This window comes from Drosophila albomicans, chromosome 2R (assembly GCF_009650485.2).
Source record: "Drosophila albomicans strain 15112-1751.03 chromosome 2R, ASM965048v2, whole genome shotgun sequence".
Classification (NCBI taxonomy): domain Eukaryota; kingdom Metazoa; phylum Arthropoda; class Insecta; order Diptera; family Drosophilidae; genus Drosophila; species Drosophila albomicans.
Window position 1 is genome coordinate 14,671,352 of NC_047631.2, and position 22,973 is coordinate 14,694,324.

At 40.6% G+C, this 22,973-nt stretch overlaps 10 protein-coding genes across 11 annotated transcripts; 5 read left to right on the forward strand and 5 right to left on the reverse strand.

Annotated features, from left to right (window-relative positions):
* Positions 1-8: 8 nt before the first annotated feature.
* On the forward strand, positions 9-4,867 carry LOC117573587 (4-hydroxybutyrate coenzyme A transferase). Its single transcript, XM_034256879.2, has 6 exons — positions 9-263; positions 366-611; positions 3,078-3,470; positions 3,537-3,941; positions 3,998-4,264; positions 4,330-4,867. Exons 2-6 carry the CDS (start codon positions 434-436, stop codon positions 4,515-4,517), a joined length of 1,431 nt encoding a protein of 476 aa, XP_034112770.1. The 5' UTR covers positions 9-263; positions 366-433; the 3' UTR covers positions 4,518-4,867.
* LOC117575140 (nucleoplasmin-like protein) lies at positions 4,702-10,744 on the reverse strand. The gene is made up of 3 exons (XM_034259246.2): positions 10,594-10,744; positions 10,195-10,331; positions 4,702-5,485 (listed from the first exon to the last, which is right to left on the reverse strand). Exons 1-3 carry the CDS (start codon positions 10,613-10,615, stop codon positions 5,186-5,188), a joined length of 459 nt encoding a protein of 152 aa, XP_034115137.1. The 5' UTR covers positions 10,616-10,744; the 3' UTR covers positions 4,702-5,185.
* Positions 6,118-9,554, forward strand: LOC117576726 (sodium-independent sulfate anion transporter). The gene is made up of 8 exons (XM_034261748.2): positions 6,118-6,400; positions 7,232-7,531; positions 7,594-7,934; positions 7,997-8,306; positions 8,371-8,673; positions 8,739-8,884; positions 9,027-9,206; positions 9,275-9,554. The coding sequence occupies exons 1-8, from the start codon at positions 6,385-6,387 to the stop codon at positions 9,485-9,487; spliced, it is 1,809 nt and encodes a 602-aa protein (XP_034117639.1). The 5' UTR covers positions 6,118-6,384; the 3' UTR covers positions 9,488-9,554.
* Positions 10,745-10,982: 238 nt separating the features above from the next.
* On the forward strand, positions 10,983-12,034 carry LOC117574229 (nucleoplasmin-like protein). The gene is made up of 4 exons (XM_034257938.2): positions 10,983-11,142; positions 11,287-11,432; positions 11,509-11,670; positions 11,732-12,034. The coding sequence occupies exons 1-4, from the start codon at positions 11,121-11,123 to the stop codon at positions 11,864-11,866; spliced, it is 465 nt and encodes a 154-aa protein (XP_034113829.1). The 5' UTR covers positions 10,983-11,120; the 3' UTR covers positions 11,867-12,034.
* Positions 12,035-12,066: 32 nt separating this feature from the next.
* Positions 12,067-15,354, reverse strand: LOC117576589 (ADAM 17-like protease). 2 transcript variants are annotated; one of them, XM_034261476.2, is made up of 9 exons: positions 15,211-15,354; positions 14,904-15,143; positions 14,409-14,839; positions 14,155-14,349; positions 13,912-14,050; positions 13,271-13,506; positions 12,545-13,214; positions 12,320-12,482; positions 12,067-12,260 (listed from the first exon to the last, which is right to left on the reverse strand). In XM_034261476.2, the coding sequence occupies exons 1-9, from the start codon at positions 15,287-15,289 to the stop codon at positions 12,218-12,220; spliced, it is 2,196 nt and encodes a 731-aa protein (XP_034117367.1). In that variant the 5' UTR covers positions 15,290-15,354; the 3' UTR covers positions 12,067-12,217. The 2 variants fall into 2 exon arrangements, with proteins under 2 accessions (XP_034117367.1, XP_034117368.1); XM_034261477.2 differs by lacking the exons at positions 12,067-12,260; positions 12,320-12,482; positions 12,545-13,214; positions 13,912-14,050 and having other exon boundaries at positions 13,338-13,506.
* Positions 15,355-15,440: 86 nt separating this feature from the next.
* Positions 15,441-16,019, reverse strand: LOC117576596 (uncharacterized). The gene is made up of 2 exons (XM_034261485.2): positions 15,642-16,019; positions 15,441-15,585 (listed from the first exon to the last, which is right to left on the reverse strand). Exons 1-2 carry the CDS (start codon positions 15,950-15,952, stop codon positions 15,459-15,461), a joined length of 438 nt encoding a protein of 145 aa, XP_034117376.2. The 5' UTR covers positions 15,953-16,019; the 3' UTR covers positions 15,441-15,458.
* Positions 16,020-16,091: 72 nt separating this feature from the next.
* On the reverse strand, positions 16,092-18,303 carry LOC117576592 (uncharacterized). Its single transcript, XM_034261479.2, has 2 exons — positions 18,011-18,303; positions 16,092-17,881 (listed from the first exon to the last, which is right to left on the reverse strand). The coding sequence occupies exon 2, from the start codon at positions 17,717-17,719 to the stop codon at positions 16,382-16,384; it is 1,338 nt and encodes a 445-aa protein (XP_034117370.2). The 5' UTR covers positions 17,720-17,881; positions 18,011-18,303; the 3' UTR covers positions 16,092-16,381.
* Positions 18,304-18,436: 133 nt separating this feature from the next.
* Positions 18,437-19,151, forward strand: LOC117576595 (coiled-coil domain-containing protein 12). Its single transcript, XM_034261484.2, has 2 exons — positions 18,437-18,727; positions 18,799-19,151. Exons 1-2 carry the CDS (start codon positions 18,588-18,590, stop codon positions 19,139-19,141), a joined length of 483 nt encoding a protein of 160 aa, XP_034117375.2. The 5' UTR covers positions 18,437-18,587; the 3' UTR covers positions 19,142-19,151.
* An 8-nt stretch (positions 19,152-19,159) lies between these two features.
* Positions 19,160-21,016, reverse strand: LOC117576591 (spindle assembly abnormal protein 6 homolog). Its single transcript, XM_034261478.2, is given in 5 exon segments — positions 19,160-19,302; positions 19,364-19,697; positions 19,754-20,086; positions 20,088-20,609; positions 20,667-21,016. Coding segments are annotated over 5 exon segments (1,446 nt in total). The 5' UTR covers positions 20,847-21,016; the 3' UTR covers positions 19,160-19,225.
* Positions 21,017-21,127: 111 nt separating this feature from the next.
* Positions 21,128-22,929, forward strand: LOC117576594 (RNA-binding protein cabeza). The gene is made up of 5 exons (XM_034261483.2): positions 21,128-21,280; positions 21,351-21,657; positions 21,716-22,199; positions 22,258-22,497; positions 22,558-22,929. The coding sequence occupies exons 1-5, from the start codon at positions 21,275-21,277 to the stop codon at positions 22,613-22,615; spliced, it is 1,095 nt and encodes a 364-aa protein (XP_034117374.2). The 5' UTR covers positions 21,128-21,274; the 3' UTR covers positions 22,616-22,929.
* Positions 22,930-22,973: the final 44 nt, after the last annotated feature.

Here is a 22,973-nt window from a genome sequence, read left to right on the forward strand (position 1 = left end):
AAAATTGTGTCAATCAATGTTGCTCTATTTGTAATAAATTTGGATTCAAACAAAAATACATAAAAAAAATTGTTAACAAAATGTTAATGGCAAATTAAATGGGCATTTGAAAAGCGGTTGTCGTACAATACTTGGATAGAGCCGATGCACAGAGCTTTTGTGGTGTGGCAAAGCTTTCCACGCGAATCAGTAGTAAACACGCTACTGGACTGAGAGCACGCGGGCTAAAGAAACCGAGGCAAATCAACCAAACATAAAGAAGTGTAAGCTGACTGTGAAGTCGTCCGGCATTCGATAAACAGTGATTCTAGTTTTGTAGTTGTTGTTATTAAGCGTAACTACATTCGTGCTTCTTATTACACTAGGAAGCATAATTTGTGTGCAGCCTTCGCAATTTATTTGAAGTCGAGTGATAAGAAATAAGGAAGCAATCATGAGCAAACAACTGGCGCGTCGTGTGGGCCAAGTCAATAAATTCTTGACTGCTGCGTCCGCAAATGCTGCGGCTACCCACAACAATTACTACACCTATGTCCAGGAGCTGTCCCATCCTATTGACCGAGAGCCTCCAATTGTCTCAGCCGAGGAAGCTGTCAGCTGCATTAAGTCTGGTAAGCAAAGCATTGCTGATACTTTGCCATTCACTTTTAAATGTGGTGTAGAAACTTGGAAATGCAAAAAAATTCGGGCCAGATTTTTCTATTCGTTATGTAATGTTTGCACTGTTGTGGTTGATCGCCTCCGTCCCTGCGCCGTTTACAGTTCTGCTTAGAGCAACGAGAAAGTAGAATGAAAATGCGGCCAGGTTAAGGTTATGCGAGCAGGAGGAAGAGCAAGATGTAGAGGGAGGGGCACACAAGTCATGCAAATATTAAGCGGGTTTGCATGTGTGCGTGTGTTTGTTGGTGTAATGAGGCGATTGTAATTCAAACTGTTTACACACACAAACACTCACACCATATCAAGTGGGCCATTACAGGGTGCTCAATTGACAATGCCGGCAATAGAAATCAATTGATTGACCGTGATTAGACCCAGAAATTGACTTATCAGTTATTTATGAGCACTCTCCCTACCCTTGAATGAAAAATAATGAAGCGCACCTTACATAATCTTTGCTAGCTAATCAAAATCTTTCAAACAAGCAAAAGAATTGTGACGTACATACATATATATGCATATGTATGTCAGAAGCTGCAGCTAATTTCTCGCTTATTTACATTGATTGCAGCTTGGACAACAAGTATGCAGATAAACAAATACATATGTACATGCATTTAGTTTTATTAGTTGGGGAATAAATTAAGAACACGCACACACATCCAGAATAACATCTGCTTGCTAGTGTATTTATATTCTGTACTTTGCCCTGTGTGCTGACAGTGAAAAGCTTAGCTTACACACACTGACACACTCAGAGACATACAGAAGCGGCAGAAAAAACAGGTCTGGCCATAGACTAAAACGAGCAGACAGCTGTGCTGATAAGGGCATTATTATCTACATACAAAATATAATAACATGTTATACTTGCATGTGTGTGTGAGTAGTATGGCCTTATGCAATAATAATATGTAGAAGGTGGGCTGACTGTACAAGGGTATTAGCATTTTATTGGGAGCAGCAATTAGGCGAACAATTCTGTTGATAACATTCGGCAGCAGCAGCACTTGCTAAATTTTTTGTGGGGTGCTAATGCAGCATTGATTTAATTAATTTCAATTGGCAAGTTGCGCAAGAGACGCAAAAGACTGCCAGACGACGCACAAAAATATTTCTTTTATCAAACTAGTTGATGATGATGATGATGACGATAATGATGGTTGAGCCCCGCCCACAAAAAAAGAAAAACAAACATTTGCGAGCTTTGCAACACTGGTCGTACTTTGATAGCTTCATCTCAATGGACAAATGGATAAAATATTGAAAGATTCAACCCTGTCTAAATTTAGACTAATTCAGCAAACACGCGCCGAACTAAAGAAGCGACGTCATTTCATTTTCGGACAAGATTTGTTGTTGTTTGACTTGGTTTTTTTCTTTCTTTTTCTTTTATTATTTTTTATGGCACGTTTTGGCAGATAACAAACAAACACACACACACATACATATCCATGTATTTCGATACCTATTGAACTTGAGGCAAAGTAAACATAATCCATGTAAAGCCATCAACAAAATGTTGTTAACACTTTATTTATGAACTTGCGGTAATGACATTTAATTAAATTAATGACTTATGACACTTAGGGTTTATCTTATCGTGATCTTGTCGTTAGTATACAGTGTATTGCAGACACACACGAATACACTTTCAGTTGGCAGCACATTCAAGCGATACGATTTAGGATTATTGACGCCAGAGCGCATTGGCTGCAATAAAAATAGATAATGACCTACAGACAGAACCTATATATGTACATATATACTAATTTTTGCCAGTCGAAGTCGCAGCTAATATTGTTGAAAATTAAATATTTTTAAAATACGTAAAGTCAATATTGCCCACTGTGCGTGATAGGGTCGCTAGACGTGACTACAAGTACAGTTTAGATAATGCATTAATCATTAGTTTATGTTAATTTCAATTACATTTGAGTTCAATCGCTTACACCACGCATTGAGTAAACACATTCTAATGCTAGTTTGAACTTTAATGCGTATATTTACTGTACGCATTTTTGGCATGCAATTTCTTGGCATAGCTATGTTAATTTTTACACTATATGTCTAAATATAAAACAGCACGTGCAGCAATATATGCCGGTTGTGGTCAGGGTATTAATACATTCATATATAGATACAAAATTGCCTTGCTAAACGAAAATGTCGTTTCGAACAATGTTTAATAGAACTAGGAACAGATTTATATATGTAGTGGGAACACTTAGCGAAGACATGAACCATGAACATCAATCACTGAGCGTTTAAACCTTTTATCGCGGGACTAAAAACAAGGCTTCACAATTTTATTATAATTATTAGTATTTGAGAATTAAATTCTAACACTTCTTAATACATGTTCATTATTCTGCATTCATTAATAATCAATAAATCATAAATTTTCTGGCTTTTAGGTGATACCGTTTTCGCCCAGGGCGCTGCCGGTACTCCAAATGTGCTCCTCAATGCGATGACCCAGCACGGCAAGTGCAACAAGCTGGAGAAGATCACGGTCTGCCACATGCACACTGAGGGACCTGCCGAGTACTGCAAGCCGGAGTACAAGGACATCTTCCGCTCCAACTCGTTCTTCATGGGCGGCAATGTGCGCAAAGCTGTTGCCGAGGGCCGTGGCGATAATGTGCCCATCTTTTTGCACGAAATTCCTCAGTTGTTCTACAAGAAGATTGTCAAGCCCGATGTGACCTTCATTCATGTGTCGCCTCCAGATCGTCATGGTTTCTGCTCGCTCGGCACCAGCGTTGATTGCGTTCGTGCTGGTCTGCTCAACTCCAAGAAGATTGTCGGTGAGTGTTTTTCTATCAATGCTATAAAAATTTCTGTATGCTAACTTAATTTTTTCTTGCTTTTAGCTCAAATCAATCCTAATATGCCTCGTACTTTTGGCGATTCTATCATCCACAAATCGCACTTTGACTTTGCCGTCGAGGTCAACGAAAAACTGCCACAACATGGAACAGGTGAAATCTCGCCGGTCGAGCAGAAGATTGGCAAATTGATTGCCGAGAATCTGGTAAAAGATGGTGCCACATTGCAGATGGGCATTGGCAGCATTCCAGACGCTGTGCTCGCCGCTCTCCACAATCACAAGGATCTGGGCATTCACTCTGAGATGTTTGCCAACGGTGTTGTTGACCTGGTCAAGAAAGGTTGCGTCACAAACAGCAAAAAGAAGATGCACCGCGGACGCATTGTGGGCTCTTTCCTCATTGGCGATCAAGCTTTGTACGACTTTGTCAACGATAATCCTTTCATTGGTAAGTCAGCCAAGTTTATTGAAAGATCTGCAATTCCAACTCTTGATTATTTACAGAGATGCTGGTCATTGACTATGTGAACAACACGAGCATTGTGAAGCAACAGCCCCGCATGACGGCCATCAACAGCTGCATTGAGGTCGATCTAACTGGCCAGGTTTGCTCCGACTCGATTGGCACACGTTTCTACTCTGGATTTGGTGGACAGGTTGATTTCATTCGTGGCGCTGCCGAAGGTCTTGATGGTTTGGGTGTGCCCATCATTGCCATGCCTTCGACAACCAACAAGGGAGAGAGCAAGATTGTGCCTGTGCTGAAACCCGGTAAGCTAACGATTCAACTTCCTGCCGGCTAGACAAATTCTAATCAACAATGTAATCTCTATCAGGTGCCGGTGTTGTCACGTCGCGTGCCCATGTCCACTATGTTGTCACCGAACATGGCATCGCTTCGCTCTTTGGCAAAAATGTGCGCCAGCGTATGTATGAGCTCATCCAAATCGCCGATCCCAAGCACCGTGAGGCGTTGGAGAAGGCCGCCTGCGAGAGATTAGGAGTAATGCCATCGCCCAATTAATTATGCCCGTACGTCATAAAAAACGCATCTACAACTTTGGAACTACACTAACAGTCGATACAATTTATATGTGCGAAGCTGATATTATTTTTTTGTAATGCATTCTTTGAAATTCCGGTAATATAAAAAAACTGACCTACAGCTGATAAATAAAAACCAAAATATAAGAAAAAAAACATGCATATTATTTATATCATTTTTGTATACCGGCGACAATTTATTGTTTCATACTCCAATTTATGAAATGATGTGAACAGAAAGTGTGGCTAAGGTCTAGCTGTGAAAATATAGTCGAAAGTTTGGGGACTGTTACACTTGTATCGTAATAAGTACTTATATACAATTTATACGCGTTGTCTCAACTGTTTGCAAAAATGCATGGGGGGATTTACACAGTTTTAGTTAGTTTGTAAAAAGATAGTACTTAAAAGTTAAAGAGTTAGTAGCATATAGTATGTAGTTTGTATTACATCATCATTAGGTTTTATTATTGATTGTTGTTAAATTGTGGTGTTTTCATTTAAGGATCTGAGAAGAGGAACTAAACGTACATTTTCAAGTTATACATCGTTTATCTCGTATGTAAAGTATGTAATTATATATTGTGTATATAGGGCCTAAAACAGTTTTAAAAATCTACAAATATAGCTTAGAAACGTCTCGATGCTTTACTTCTTCTTCTGGTTCTTGGCGTTTTTGCCATCGGCATTCTGCTCAATTTTGGCGCGCTTCTTTGGGTTCTCGATTTCCTCATCCTCTGGCTCATCCTCATCGTCCTCCTCCTCCATGTCGACGACCTCAACATCATCCTTAATGGTCTGGCCGTGAATGTAAACAGGTCCGCTGCCCTTGATTAGCTTGAATGTCACCTTTGTCTCGTAGAACTCCACATCGGGATTAACGGCGCGCGTCTCTCCGGCCTTGAGCACAGCAATCGGTATCTGTATCGAGTCCTTGCCTGTGGTCACCTGTAGATATGAGAAATGTTTATTTATTACAGTTGAGCGAATGTACAATTGTTGTCAATGGCAATTACTGATTATATTCTAAACCGATAAAGTGGCGTTCAAATAGTTCTCCATTAGATCAACGCAAAATTCCAATTAAATCAGATTGCAGACACCAAAATGTCTGAGATAAGAGTAACAAAATATTGTTCTTCATCATGAATGAATATGTAGATAAGCCTTGCATTTCAAAAGTCTACTTTTGGGGTTACACTTTTCAAGATAATTTCTTCAAGTGTTTCGGTTTTCACTTTTGGCTTGATAAGAGGATTTCATTAAGCTGAACAAAACGCACTTGTCTCTGATATAAATAGACCTTCAAGAGTTCAATACTAAGTTGATATAATGCATCATGCAATTGTATCTGACTATCAAAAATTGGAATTTGGAATTTCCAACTAAATATGTACGAGAATTATGAATTATCAGATTAATCGCAGCGAATACATATCACTGTCACACTTCCAACGGCGATATCTATTCAAAATCAGTTATTCCACTCAAGTGAGTAGCGCTGACAGCGGACATCGGGCAACAGCGGTAAACACGACCTAATAACGGCGCTTACGAATTCTTCCCGGGCCATTCGTTGGTCTGCAGTCGCAGAGACAACATCAACCATCAACCGGCTTATTAAATCCCACGCTTGCGGAAGTTTTACGTTTTACATTCAATTTTCCAATTTGCAAGTGCCAAGCGCGTGCTACATTCAACAAGTTAACGCGAACTCTACTTAAACAAATAAAAATAATACATAATATACATTTATAATAAAAAATAATCTTTGAAAAAGAGTCAACTTGTGTTCAAGGGTTTTAATTCATCCAAAGTACTTCGCTTACAAAGAAAGATTCGCAAATATGTGCGACTATGACGGTGCGTTCGAGTATTTCATAAGTGTTTAATAATCTTCAAGTATCATGTAAATAAAAAAAATTACTAGACAACTTTCTAAAAAAAAATCCCCAGACAATACGGAACAGGAGAAATCTTCAATGAAAGTGAAATATTAGCAGATTTTAAAGAAACGTTGCGCATTGAAGCAAGAAATCGTTAAATTATAAAAGAAGAGGATTCTATATCCTAGGAATTAAATTATTTCACAAGTAGCCAAATTGGTCTTGACGAATTATTTCGGTATCAATAACGTTTATTGTTATTGTTTATAAAACTACAACCAGAAAAACTCTCTTATTAATGGAGTACAATAAATGCTAGTTAACTATTCATAAATTTCAGAAGATTTTCTTAGACAAAACCCGTCTCGAAGATAACGTGATAATAAACATAACGCCATCATAAACAAAAGTCCTCATAAATTTATGGTATTCAAATGTCGTTAAGGGTCGGAGAAGATGAACGAAAAACTCATAAAACAAATAGATAAATATCAACTAAAGACATTTTCAATGGAAATTTACAGATGGTTTCCGTTTTTTTTTTTTTTTTTTTTTTTTGAGATTAAAGTTGGGGGGTCTATCAAGCAATGGAGATCTATTGTGTAGGCCACGTATCACGAGACTCCCAATATTCCCGAAGCAATTCTTGGTCCCACTTGAGATAGTGTCGGTGGTCCTAAAGTGTAAAGCAATAAATAAAATAAAACATATGCTATGATATGTACTATATAAATATAATTGTCAACTAAGCTAGATAAGATCCCAATCATTATTTTCTGGTTCAAGTATTTTTCCTATTCGCCTGCAGATGAACTTTATCATGAACGCCTTCCAAACGTTTGTAGTGCCATCAATGCCAAGGCCAGGAACTGTTGCAGCACGGATAGTATAAAGCGAAAGTTGCCCATCTGCACTTGGCTGCCCAAATACAAGGCGAAATATCTGATAGACGACATTGTGGCTGGTTTAACGGTAGGTCTCACAGCTGTCGCCCAAGGCATTGCCTATGGAGCTGTTGCTGGTCTGCCGAATGTTTATGGCCTCTACTCATCGTTCATGGGCAGCTTTACGTACATCTTCTTTGGCACCTGCAAGGACATCACGGTGGGTAAGTATCTGCGTTCATACGAAAGCAATAGGCTTATTCTTTAATCTCTGATTTGTTACAAGGACCCACGGCCATTATATCGATGATGGTGAATCCACACATCGATGGAAATCCAGATCTTGCAGTGCTGCTTTGCTTTTTATCGGGTTGTTTGATATTGCTGCTGGGCTTATTAAATCTCGGCGTCTTGATGCGATTCATTTCAATGCCTGTGACAACGGGATTTACCCTGGCCGCTGCCTTGACGGTGGGCAGTGGTCAGATTAACAATCTCTTTGGCATTCAAAGTAATTCGAATGAGTTTCTCAAATCGTGGATCAATTTCTTTGGACACATCACAGAGACGCGGCGGAATGATGCCTTACTTGGCTGCTGTACGATGATTGTATTGTTATTCATGCGAGTAAGTTTACTTGATGTTGCAGTGTTACAACACTTTTAATGACAAAAATCTTGATTTAATAGAAACTGAAGGATGTTAAATGGGGCTTTCATCAGTTAAACAGATATTTGTCCCTATGCCGCAATGTTTTGGCCGTAATTGTGGGTATCTTGTTATGTTATCTGCTGAGTCGTGGTGACAATGAAATGCCATTTCGCATTAGTGGTGAAATCCAAGCCGGTTTGCCACCCGTTCGTGTGCCACCATTCGAAACTCAGGATGCGGATGGTGAGCCAATTAACTTCAGCGAAATGGTCTCCAAGCTCGGAGGATCGATCGCCTCAATAGCGTTGCTGAGCATCTTGGAGAGCGTGGCAATTGCCAAATCATTCTGTGCGTCAACTTGGTTGCTTTGCATAGCAAGATTTTGATTATATTAAAGAGTTTCTCTTTGCAGCCAAGGGAAAGATTGTGGATGCTTCGCAGGAGATGGTTGCCCTGGGCTGTTGCAATGTCTTCAGCAGCTTCTTCTCCTCGATGCCCATAACTGGATCATTCGCAAGATCGGCTGTCAACAATGCGAGTGGTGTGCAGACGACACTTGGCGGCGCCATCACCGGCATCCTTATCCTGATGACACTCGCATTTCTCACTCCCACATTTGCGTATATTCCCAAGGCAACACTAGCAGCCATCATCATAGCAGCCATGTTATTCATGGTGGAGTACGACAAGATTGCCGAGATTTGGCGTGCCAAGAGTAAGTTGAATAGATAAAAATCACCTTTGATGATTCATTTGTTATCTTTTCCGGTTGCTACGTAGAGCGCGATATGTTGCCCTTTTTGGCTACAGCGTTGAGTTGTTTGTTCTGGTCGCTGGAGTATGGAATGTTGGTTGGCATAGTGGTCAATGCGCTGTTCATACTGAAGAAGAGCATGACGCCACAGTTTCAGCTTGAAACACAAAAGGTGAGCTTAGAAAAATAAATCTCTAATTTTTAGACATATGAATGCGCTTCAAAGAACACAAATAATGAGTGAAGCGTCTATTACAGTCAAAACTAAACTGTAGAATTCTTAATTATTTGTTTACCCTCCTTATCAAACTCAGCACAATGGCATCGAACTGTGTCTGGCGGAGCTCAAAGGCAGCGTTGATTACACGGCAGCCGAATATTTGAAGATCACAATTGTCACGCACGTGACGGAGCGGCACATGGGCAATGGCAATGTTTCGTTGGTGATCATTAAAGGTGCCGAGATTAATTCAATTGATGCGACAGTGGCAGCTGTAAGTAATTCATCCATCTACATATCCATCAACATCATATTAAGCTCATTGTCTTCTCTGCCTTGTAGACAATTGTTTCGCTACAGGAAGATCTCAAGCTACTGCAGTGCGATCTCATTTGCTGGAACTGGAACTTGGCAGCAGCGGGAGTCGTGTGCCGTCTGCACAAGAAGTCGCGCAACATGTTCAAGTTTACGAAAAACTTTTCAGAACTTCTAGAAACAATACCACCAGCACATGGCGGCAACGATTCTCATATTGCATGCGACTTGAGTCAATAAAAAAGACAGTTGTTTTTAAGCATACATTAATTCATGTACAGTTAAGCATACAGTGTTCAGTGCTTTTGAGAGAATAGAAGACACCCTGCAAGCGCCTGATATTGCTGTTTTTTGTAACATACCATACATTTTTTGAATTGAATTTGAATACAAAAAAAAAAAAAAAGAAAAAAAGATGTAGAAAATAAAGTGATTTATTTTTGGGTACCTTTAAGTTTTAGTAGTTTCTCCCCTTGGCAAGTACAATGCTATTTAATTGCTGGTTAAAATAAGTTGTGATCCCTTTTATCTTTTCCACATAACAAAATACCATTAATTTATTTTGAGTCTACCTTTTTTTTATATAAGTTATGCATTTATCTTAAATGCAGTTGTAATTACTGTATTTTGACTTTAATATTTGTATAAATGGGAGATTACACTTTGAAATCATTTTATAGTAAATGTTCTATTTGGTAAAATGTATCAAGTTTTATTGTAGGGTGTGCAATAGGTATATCATCATAAGCAAAACCCATTTGTGACGTCACAAGCGCACAGCTATCAGACAAAGGGCGCGCTTTACAGATACAGACAAAATTACCCTATGCCACAAACAAATGTTGCGCGTGCTTGGATCAAATACAACAAAACCGGTACATTTTTCCGGCCCTGGCAGCGAGATAAAAAAAAGTGACACCCACACCAACTTATATATAAGCACTTACCTCGACTACATTGAACTCATTATCCTTAGCCTCAGCACCAAGCAGCACTTGCTTGATAACGAGCTTTTGGCCGCGCGAATAATCCTCATCGACAAAGTCCCAGGTTTCGGTGTTCTCCTCTGCGGTCAGGGTGACTCCTGCAAATTGATACGTATTGCGGATTAAAACACACAAAAAAATTATATTCGCACTTGTGTGTACATTTACATATACACACACGCATATTGCGTGCCTTTATGTGTGCGTGCGTATACATGTAAACTGTCTCGCCGTCGCAACCTTGAATAAAAATGCCGGCACCCGGCAACGTTGCACCAGCAAATTACAATTACATCTACTTGTAACTTATTGGACACATGTGTTAGACAAATTGGCGGCAAGTCGATAATTAATAGTTACCATAGAATGATTCTTCCGCCATTATAATTACGAATTTGAAGGTTTAAACGTTTAAATTCAAGCGGCGAGCACGTGTTGAGCAAAAACTTTTGCAAAATGGAAGCTACCAACTAGGGATGCAGCGCGAAATAGAGATGACACAATGCCCACAAATATTCAAATAGGGTTACCAGACTAGAGGCTATTAACGAAATGTTCATTTAAAATTAGTATTTTTATGAACCTATTTATGGGCTTTAATAGCATACTTTATGTATCTCGGTTTAAATATGAAATTTATAGTTTGAGCTGCCCATTAGTCCATTAAAATAATTTATCAGCTACAGAAAATCGATTAATTCTGGACAACATAGCATATATTTAGTATATTTAGGGTATATTTATGCACGGAAAATAGTGCATTACCGAAACTTAATGTGCGGTCACTCTTATTTAACAATCGCCATTGTACGGGCACGTGTGAAAAGTGCAAGTTTTCATTAACTTCTCTAATTGACTGTACAAAAGCGTTATTTTAAAGCAAACAAATGGAGTCTGAATCGTTTTACGGTAAGCATTTGTTGTAATATCAAATCTAGCATCCGCCTTAAGTACTGTAAGTGCTTTTGGTGTGTCGGCTTTGTTGCCGGCAAAACCAAGTATAGTCCTAAGTAATATGAGCATAAGTAATCTTTACATTTGATCTTGTTTTAGGTGTAACCCTCAGCGAAAAGGAGCCAATTGCCCAGTTTGCTGTGCCGGAAGTAGCAGAAGAGTATTTGGTGCATTCATACAAACTGATTATTAAACAGATTTCCCTTGGCCCCGAGGCAAAATCAGGCGAATTCAATGTCATACAGGTAATTTTAATATCGATACTTTTTCAAGTGAGGAAAAACACTGACGAATACTATGTTTTGTATCTCTTCTTTCCAGGCGGAAACACAAGAAAATGAGAGCAAGAAGATAGTTAAAATTCCTATTGCCGTCTTGAAGGTGGGCGAAACCCGCTCGTTGCGTCCAAATGTTGAATTCCCAAATGGTTCCGTCACATTCAAGCTTGTCCAAGGCACGGGGCCCGTCTATGTGTGTGGCAAGGTAATTTTATATTGCTCAAATTCGTACAGATAATGTATAATTGTAACTTTCATATCTGTAGTCTGAGATGAACTTGGGCGAATACGAGGATGTTAATATGTACGAGGAGTATTCGGATGAGGAAGACGAAAGCGAATTGGAGCTGGATGAGGAAGCTTCGCCACAGACAAATGGAAAGAGCAATAAAAAGAAGTAATAAGAAAATATATAACTACAACAATCAGTAAGCTAATTAAAAATAACAAACACACAACGGAAAAACAAAATCAATCATAACAATGTTAACAGTATGAAACAAAAAACATATTTTTGGTAACGTATGAATAAAAAACAAAAATCCAAACAATCCATAACAAAAAATTAATTATTTTGTGATCAACACATTGAATTCATTACTGTAGTGGCTATATTATTTGGGAATTTTATTCATTATGTTTTATGTATGTCAATTTGTTATACTTAATATATGTAAAATAATTGTGGCAGTTTTGAGAAGAATGCTCACGGAAGATAAAACAATGTCGGCGACCACCAAGCGTTCTATATGTTAATTACAAGATCGCGCCACCGAGATCTTCTGGCGTGGAACGCTGCAATTAGTAATTTGATATGTAATCAACTCATTTTAAACAATAATCAATTGACGCACCGTATGTGAATGACACGACGTCTCTCGTCACTGGGATGTATGAGATCCAATTTCTGACTCCACTCAATTTGTTTCATCTCATGGCGCAGTTTCTTACGATCGAAATAAGAGATGGCGCAGCTTACAGGAATCCAAAATACTGCAGTCACCATCACCACAGCCACTGGTGGAGTATAAAAATCATTAAATACATAAGCAAATAAAGAATTTACTTCGTATACTTACTGACTATGTTGTCCTTGAGAAAACGTAGTGTCTTGGCTACATTGATCTCTTCAATGATGTCCCAAAAGCGCTCGACCACATCCTGTATGGTCTTCTCGCAGACGCCCTTGTTGCAAAAGCCCGTGATGCACGGTGTGCCATCGGGTAGCACATCTGGCGGCTCCACGGGGAAGCAAGTCTCATTTATGCTCATGCGACAGCAGCGTTTGCAGGCATCCGCAATGATGTCGCACATGCAACTCTGCAATCCCTGTGTCTCACAGTACGGCACACATTTGCCATTGCGACACTGGCCACGCTCCTGGCATATGGTGCCATCGGCCATGGCCGGTGATTTGGGGCACTCGGCATGTGAGCCTGTGCAACGTGCCTCCTGCTCACAGGTGGCATATTGAGCGTCGCGACACTTCATCGCCGCTGGCATAAACTGACAGTTCTGACAGCACGGTGAGTTCTTGTCACTGCACATGGCGCCCTGATTGCGTCGCAGCTTGCAGTTCTTGTCGCAACACGAATCATTGTCCTCGGTGCCCAGCAGACCGGCATCGCATTGCTCGTCGCCCTCGACGCGCAGATTGCCACAGAATGATTCCTCGGGCTCCGAGAAGCAGCGTCCAGACTTCGCCTGCAGCACTTTGCGTATGGAGCGCAGCGAACAGGGTGAAAATTTCTAGGTAAAAAAGAAATATTTAGCCAAATATTGCATATTGTTGTTACTGTGCATACCTTGTTGTTGACATCATAGCCGCTAACGGAATATGTGTACATCAAGAAGCTGCCACCTTGGGAGGCACTGGGTGAGCATTCAGGTATGTCGGGATCATGTTCCGATCCCCAGTTGTGTCCAAACTCATGAGCAGTTACCAGGTCAGCTTCGCGTGTAATGACGCGCTGTCCATAATGATTGCGAGAGCTGCTCAAGCCGGAGTTCAAGTAGAGCGTGTAGCCATTCTTGAAGTACTCTTAAGTTGGAATGAGTAAAGAGTAAAGAATATTAGATATGCTAAAGGGTTACTTAAAAAATCTGAATAAAATAAAGAACTACAAATCAAATCAATCCTAAGGTACTTTTTAACATAAATAATAATATATGGATGAACCGGAATAGAAATCACAAAATGGAATACAAATCAAATCAAAGCTAAGGAAACACAAATGGTTTATCACAAATGATAATGATATTTATTGATCCTAAGAATCAATTTACATTAGATAAACAATTAATAGCACTTTGATGCCAGATAAAACTCCTAAAAAACTGAAATAAATGAACCAAATGAAGAGGGCTACAAATCAAACGAAATTGGTAAGCTAAGCCAAATGATAATAATGATTTTGTATGTTTAGGGCTAAAGAGGATAAGCAACCTGGTGTGCATATGCCACCCACAGAATTACGGCGTGGCGACCCAACGTAAGCCAAGCCTAAAATGCCACCTTCGAACTTGAGGTCGGTAAAGAGATGAGCTAAACAAAAGTCTTTATGACTGTATTCCCGTGAAAAGACCTACAGCAATTTCAGTATGGGAGACAAGACAAATTAGCAGTTGTAGTTAGGCGATTTAGCACTACTTTCAATTATTAATAAACTTATCCTAATACCAGACTTACCTCAAGCAGATTGCGCACATCCCATTTCTCGCGTATCATATTGTAATGGGCTTCGCCGCCACGCAAACGGGTTGGCTCCGAGTGCACCACAATCTTTTTGATCACAAATCCCATGCCTTTGAAGCCCTCCTGATCGGATCTATCCTGCCACACGGTATCATTATAGATCTTGTGTACGCGATCAATGAGGCTTATCTACAAATATACAAGATTTGTAATTACAATACAAAGAGGTTGAAATTCTCTTCGCTTACTAAGTAGTTGATGGTTGTCTTGGTGTTGCCACCGCCCATCTCCTGAAAGAAACGATAGTCGGCGACCAACAGCAGCGGACAACGCGTTTTGGTCGGAGTATATTCATATTGATCCGCCTGTCGTTTCTCGCGGGCCAAATGCTCCGCGTTGTCATCAATATCATTGCTCTCTAATTCGCGTCCCTCTTTAATATACCCACAAGTCTTGGGCACAATACCTTGTGCGTCATGTTGATTGAGTTTAACATCGGAAGTTTTGTAGGCTACCATTGTATGTTTCTTCGCTGTGGGCAAATGGCGCCAGGAAGGCTCAATGTGGTAAGTTTCTTCGGGCAGTTCAATGGACATGGTCAGTGTGCCATCCTCAATGTGAGCGCGCACTGAGGATTCCAGTTTGCCAAAGACGCGACCCGTATAAAAGTTGTCATGGTCTGCAATAATTGTGTATTTTCGAGTTATAGAACGACAACACTCTCCCCTCTTTGCTTAGCTTACCCAAGTGCACTACAGTCTCATTGCCATCCGCATCCACAGCGTAGGCACGGAACTTGCTGTGCAACACATCGCGATGTGGATGCAGAATTACACGAAAATTCTTGCCCAGCGTCTTGAATTCAAGCTCTTTAATCGTGTTGTAGGGGTTACTACTTTGTTTAGCACCTCGCTTGACAATTCTGTGCACAACATCATCTTTGTGGAAAACTTCGTAGTGGCGCAGTGTCCGTTTCAACGCAACTATATATGAAAAATTCATATTATTTATTGTCACTGTACTATTTAGTATCTCTAATTTGCTACTTGCCACAATTTTCGACCAGCAGACATGCGAATAAAACGTAAATAATTATTGAGCCACAACAATTAATGCATTTTGTAAACATTTTTCGTCTCAATTGATCGAGCAGTGTTGCCAAATGCCCGTGCTACCCTTTTTGTGCTTTTAGGGTTGCCCAATTGCTGTCGATTTCTAGTCTGTATCTGTACGATATTTGTTGTAGTCCGATAACGATAACACTCTTGGCGCTCAATTAAAATGCAGTTTGTCTTGGTTTAATGTTTTTTGTCGGTTCGTCCTCCCAAGGCACCACGTGGATCAGCCGAGGCGGGGACAGGCGCTAATTTAAAGTCCACGCCATAAAATTGTCCAGTAAGTGATTTTCTTCTTGGATATGGTTGGCTAAAAACGCATTTAATTAAAATCTATCAATTAAATAAAAACCACAGTTGACACACTTGCTGATGGTGCTACCGTAAACAGTGATATTCACATAGCTGTCAGGCACATTATTAAGAAATTTTCTATAGCGACAACGCATATATTTGTTGGTACGACACGATATAATTGGCTTCAAGTGGTCCAAATGATTTTTAAACATGGGCAAGACGACCCAATTATTATCGGGTGTACTAAGAAAATCTCTGGGTGATTTAGTTTGTTCGACATTCTGCTTTTTGTCTCTTGGCTTGAATTCGGCAGCAAGATTCTCAATGTCGAATTTCATCGGTAAATTTGTTATGGTTTCACAAATTGGATTATTACGCATTTTACACAAGAATTTGGAAAATATCTGAATACGAAGTTTAAATTTTTAGGCCTGCTTAATAAGTAAACGTTTTAATATGTTTTATATTTGGATTCTACTAAACTTTATATTTGGCTTATTGAATCAAATCGATACATACATACATATTTTTGTTGTGAATCTATGTAAATTTACATATTTAAAAAACAGGTTAAAACAAAAACTTTACAATTACTGGGGAGGGTAAATTGAACATTAAACTTACGACTAAATTCTCGCTAAAAACTTGAGTTTATTAATTATATTAATAGCCTAGCAGAGTGTACACATCAATAATGTATTAAAAAAGACAGTTTCGAAAATTTACATTTGTCAATATGTTGTCTTCTCTCCGCCAGGATATTAAATAGTCGGCATGTCGAAAACAATTGTGAATTCTTCCGGCATTCTTCATTTCTGCAACTCGGCCATATTTGCCTCGAATATGGCCGTGTTTATCTTGTGCTTCAGTGCGATCAGCACCTCCCTGTTGTTGATGGCACGCATCTCATTGGCCACGTATTCGCCGTACGTGGAGAACTCATCACGCAGCTGGCTAACAATTGAGCCAGCCTGAGCAGCAGGCGGTATTGGAGAACTGGCCGGCTTTGGCGGTGACAGCGTCGTATTGACTATGGCATTAACACGCGGCAGACGCAATGTGCCGCCCGCTACGCCGGATGCGGCTGTCGTCAACACATTGCTGGCGTTGCCATTTTGAGTGCCTGCCGCTGCTAGTGTGGATGTGGATAGAATTGTGGTGCTGTGACTGCTATTGGGATCAAAATAGATGCGTTTAGCCGGCGGCGCATGCAGCTGATGCTGTGTGGGCTGCTCCTCGTAGTAACCGTTCTCCTGGCTGGACGTATCGCGTCTTTGTATCTTAATGATACGTGTGGGCATCACATGCACCGCCGCGGAGCCGTTTCCATTACCTCCGGCAGTCGCAGCCGTTGGCGTTGATTGATAGTGCAGTTCCCCGCTTTCGTTGGCCTGAAAACTAACCGCTTCCACAGTGTTGGACGTGTGATGCAGCTCCAACATAGACTGTTGTTGTTGATGGTGATGCTGCTGTTGATGTTGATGCTGCTGTTGGTGGTGATGCGTCTCGAGTGCTTCGGTCTCGTCCTCATTGATGTGCACGTATGTGCCGCTGATCTCTTTGCTCAGTTTGGGCTTTGTGTCGACATCGTCCTCAACGCCGCCACCGGGCTCACCATCATCATCGATATCGTCCACATCTTTGGTCGTCTCCTCTATCAGCTTCTCTAACTCCTGGGCTCGACTGCTTGCGTGCGATTTTCGCGGCGTTATGATGTATTCATCGTTCATAGTGTTGCTGCTCTCTACGGGAACCGCGGTTCCCGTTGTTGATACCTCTCCTAACACGTACTTTTGTATTGCGGGGTTCTCTTGGAGTTGTAGTTCGGTTTTCAAGCGACTTTTGGTGGAGCGACACGCATACGGTGAGCTTAGAAAGACGAGATTCTTGAAGCCAAACCACTTGGAATTGTAGGGTTCCTTGCGTTTCATGCGACTTATCTCACGATGGTATTGTGTGCGTAATGTGTGAAATTTCTTCTCCAATTCAGGAATTGCGATGTTGCCGCCAAGCACTTCGCTAACTTCGTTCAAAAGTCGTTGTTTAACATCCTTCTTGCGATACTCGTCGCATGTCATGTCCCACAGTCCACGTCGCTGTCTATACTCGTTGATCAGCAGCAATGTCTTCTCCCTAGTCCACTCCATTTTTAGCTACTTAGCTACGCAGCTGCTGGCTAAAATGCCGGGGCAAAACGATGTCACAGTCACAGAACAATGAGCTCAACGAGGCGCGCTGAATTTCGTGGGGAATTAAATGTTCTATTGCAGTTAGTTGTCGATCGTCCGTTGGCAGCAACAGCGGGCTCCCTTTTTAATCGACAGCGAAAGAAACGAAACGAAAATTAGCACAATACACACAAAAATACACTGGGAGGTTTTTAATAGACAGCAAACCTAGCGCGCCTTGTTTTCTTGGCCAGTCTAATATAATTTTACCTTACTCCACAACCACAACAGCAGGAACAACAACAGCAGAAAAACAGTTTGCTAGAAGCAGCTGCTACATTATTATGGCTGGCAAATTGAGCGGCGATTGCTTTTGCTTGCGTTGAAGAAGTGCGTTGTTTGTGTCTACGTTGTTTTAATTGTTGTAATGATCAAATTAACTTTAATGTTTTTGTTTTCTTTTCTTTAAATAATACAGCAAAAAGTTGCGTTGTTTTCCCCTCTCACTCTCATGCCATGAACGCGAACTGCCAACTCGTTAACTGCTATGTATCTCACCTACTGCTTATCGACAAATCGTAAACACTTGCTATCGAATAGATTTTACAGAGAGTAAATAAGTGACTATTAGATTTATTAAGACCAAACTATAAATAATTAGTTGTTGCTTCAATCATAGACTTTAGTGTCGATTAGGCGTTTTAAAAAGAAAGCCTTTATTAACATTCGACTTATTGGCTAAACACAATCGCTTATCGAGCTGAGAGTTATCGATAACTAGCCACAGTAAGCGCACGAGCTAAGTTTTGTTTATTTTTATTTGTGTTTCTTATTATCCCTAATTGCAATGGCCAGCAACGAAACTAGCAACTTGGGGAAACTTACCGAAGAGTCGCTAAAGCGCAAAGAACGTTTGCAAAAGCTGCGTGAACAGGCTTTAGCGAAAAATTCTGGTGCCGCAGACTCAGCAGACAACAAATTGCCAAAGTGAGTACAGTTTGTTTACGTTCTGAGTGATGAGATGCAAAACGTTTTGTTTTTTCCCTTTTCGATTCTAGGCCAGTTTTTCGTAGTTATAAACCACAAAATGAAAACACAACGGGTGAAATTTTACCACAAGAGCCCACGGGCAATATTGAGACGGCTGTGCAGTCACAGCTTAATTTGCTGGAGCAGCCAATGGTCATTGATGAGATTGACATAACAAATTTGGCTCCACGCAAGCCCGACTGGGATTTGAAGCGTGATGTCAGCAAGAAACTGGAACGTTTGGAGCGACGCACACAGAAAGCCATTGCCGAACTGATACGCGAGCGCCTGAAAATGAATCAGTTTGAGGACATAAGCCAAGCAGTCAATGTGGCAACGGCTCAAGTACAAAACGGGCAAAAATGCAGATGAAGATTATGAATAACTTAAATTTTAATTATAGATATAATACAATTAACAAACACACAACAATTCTTCTATAAAAAACTTCCTTAACTATTTGCGATTGGATCTGTGGCCTTGATTTTCCTTGCCACGCGCTGCTGTCAAGTGTTGCTTGAGCGATTCAATTTCTAAAAAAAAAATATTCGTTTGTGAAGAATGTTGTAATGTATAGTTTTAATGCTAGCTTACGATTGGTGTATTTTTGTTCCAGGCCATCGGCAAAGTGTCGCATTGATTGCAGCTGTTGTGGAATTTCTTGTCGCAGCTGTTGCAAAGTTTGACGCTCATGCTCAAGCTCGTTTTCACGTAGACACAGCAGTTTATCCTTCTCTTTAATAGCTTTTTCCTGTTGCAACGCTACCTCGGTGCGCCAAGCGATGGTCTTTTTCTGACTGAGCATTTCTTGGCCTTGCTTTAGAATGATTTGATTCGCTTTCGAGATTTCATTGGAGGCCATTTCCAGAGCTTGTCGTTTGGTGTGATTGATTTTCTTCTCAGCTTCCAATTCGGCGGCAATGTTTGCCTGAAATTGTGAATAAAATTGGTACTATGTATAATGTTCATTAGGTACGTATATACCTTTTCTTTATGACCCTTTTGTATGTGCTCCTGTAGCTCACTTGTATGCTGTTTCAAGTCCTCGATTTTGTACTCTAGCTTGCGCTCTTGCTTCTTGGCCGCCGTCAGCTCAGTATGCAGTTTATCGTTTTGCTCTTTCAGGGTTGAGATTCGTGTCTTGCAGCACGCCAGCTCTTCGTTGAGACTTTGATTACGTTGCTCCGCTTGCTCGTGCGCCGCCTTTACATCTCCCTTTTGCTGTATCGCTCTGTCCAATTGCGCTTGAAGTCCCGCAATTGTACGCCGACTCCGCTCGGCTTCATTGTTGTGCTGCTCCTTTAGATGTTGCAGCTTTGTCATGCATTTGCTGCATTTCTGTAGAGTGCTTCTCTCCCAACTGCCGTGTGTTCTCCAGCAGCGCTTCACGTAATTTTGCGTTGTCCGAACTGAGTTGATCGATGTGTGCTTGTTGTGATTGCAATTCCATTTGTAGTTGCTGCGTGTTCTGCTCCAGCTTGTAGGACTGCTTGTGTGCCACCTCAAGCATGTTGTTGATGTAGAAGAGCACTGTGTTCAATGGTGCCACACGGCAAGGCAGGCTTAGATGCACCAGATTTTTAAACGATCTAATCTCGACGAACTGCAACAGATAGTCCTGATTGGATTGATCGACGCCTGAAGCTGCATCGTTGCGTTGGGAGAGGCAGAGCTCCAGTTTACCAGCCTGGCAGTCCTTTAACATGCGTATCACATTTTCCATGAAGCCCGCGAAGGTGACATTCAATGATTGATCCTGTTTTAGTATGTGAAAGGATGCGTTGTCGACGGTGGTTATATACATACGTCGCTGATCGCATTTTTCAGTTAATCGCAGTTGCTAAGCAAACAAACAGTCAATTTTAATTCCAGTTTATTGTTATAAAGCCCTACTTACGATCAGCTCCTTGAAGTCAATTCTTTCAGCGTACAGTACACAAGCTTTTTTCAAGCGCAACGCTTCTCCTCGCTCCCCGCTAAAGGTGACCATCATCTCCACACAGGGCATTATGTGTACAACGTTTTTGGTGGCATCCATGCTTGCAAAATAAGTTTCTTCATTACTTGGCGCCCACATTGCTTAAAAATATTTATAAAAAAAACACAAACAAGCAAACAACTACAATATTCGATAACTTTTTAAATTGTTTTCACCGCAATTTAACTAATTATCGATAATTCTTTGATTGCAGCCTAACATAGATACTGCTATCGTTGATGAAAACAGCTGATAGTGTAATTTTAGCGTTTCAATATTATTATATTTTTCAGTTATATATGTAAATTAACAAATATTTGTAGCTAATTGTCATTTTGTATGTGAATTGACATGCTAAAAATTATAATGTTAAATTTAAACAATCCCTGGCATTGCTGTTAAATAACAGCACCAGCAACTGTTAAGTGTTAGTCTGGCTGGGCGATGTGGAAAGAGGAAGAAGAAAACACGAAAATAAATATAAAAATAAAGAAAAATTGAAAATTCAAAACATTAAAGGTGCTTTCATGTCTGTAAGTATATTTGAGGTGCTGCATGGAGCGTTTAAATGACTAACCCTCGTTTCTGTGCCGCATTTCTCAGACCGCCAAAGTCTTCGTGGGCAGCCTGCCGCCTGGCTGCAAACCCGAGGAGCTTCGGCATTTATTCACCAGCTATGGAGTTGTAGTCGAGTGCGATATTATGAATCGCTGTGGATTTGTTCACCTGGAGACCGTTGAAATGGCTGAGGCCGCCATTGCTGCACTCAATGGTATTGAATTCAAAGGACAGGCTATAGTCGTGGAGCCCGGAAGACCAAAAGACAGACGAGGTGGTGGTGGCGGAGGCGGGGCAGCTGGAGGAGGCGGCAGTGAAGGGGTACGAGCTGCTAATCGAAGGCCTATGCAAGGTAAAATAATTAACAAATATTGTAGGTATTAAGACGCTTTATAATATTTAATTTTTAGGTGGCAGCTTCAATCGTGGTGGTCACATGAGTGGCAATAGCTTCAGAGGAGGAGCTGGAGGTGGAAGAGGCAATAATCGGACATCAAATTCAAACGACAGTCATTTTGGACCCATGAGAAACGAGGGGAGTTTCAGACAGCAACGCAATGCACCCTATAGCAAACAGAACCAAAGCACTGACGCACCGCCACAGCAAGCGTTTAACAAAAACAAATTCAATCAAAGTGGCGGCTACAATGATTTCCACAATGGGTCACATGGTGGACATCGTGGCGGTGGCTTTGGAGCAGCGAAAAATATTGGGCAAGATCGACGAGGATTTGCGTTGCCCGCTGTCGATCATCATCATCAACAGCAGCAGCAGCAAATGTCATTTGGCAGCGCCAACAAGCAAGGAAGATTTGGTAATGGGCCTCTGCCAAGTGGGAACAGTGCCGACAACGGAATGTTCCAGCGTCAGCGCAACAATCTGGGCATGAATAGGTAGTTTATAAATATCATTTATATAGAAATGCATCACTAAAAGTTTCATATATTCAAGTGGAAGCACGCAACCTGGACGAGGCGGTTTTAGTACGAATCGTGGCGGATTTGCTGGTCGTGGTGGCTTTAATGCGCGACGTGGTGGCAGTGGACAAAACAGCAGTCAGAGCGGAAACTTTAATAAACACGGACCTACAAATGGTCACCATAATCAGCAGCATAATAATGCACCAAATTCATATCAATCGGACTTCCCACCGCTTGGTAGTCAGGGCGGCAGTGTTCCTGGCAGAAATAGGTATGTTATCATAAATTATATTCCACAATATAGTTTAATAAGTTTATTTTATTAATACAGGTTTAATGGACCCCCTAGAGCTGCACTGAATATGGGAGGTGGTAATAGAAGATTTTAGATATCAAATACCAGACGCAAATGTAATCAGAGTGGATTACTAAACAAAAACAATAACCCCCATAGCCGAATTTCGTTTTCCAATAATTCTTAAGTTAAGTCTACAGTTCGAAACCAATCCCAAACGCGTTACAATTTAACAAAAAACAATCAACAGTATGTTTGTTAATTGAAATTAAGAATGATTCAACAATTGCATATAGAAATTTTAATTAGAAAAAAAAAATAAAAACGAGCACATAGTAAGACATGTTCTTACTCAATGGCCATTGACTTACGATCGACAAAATAAAAATATAAACTCTAATATTAAAATATTTTGAAAATAACCTTTTTATACCGTATAGCAGTAAATTGAA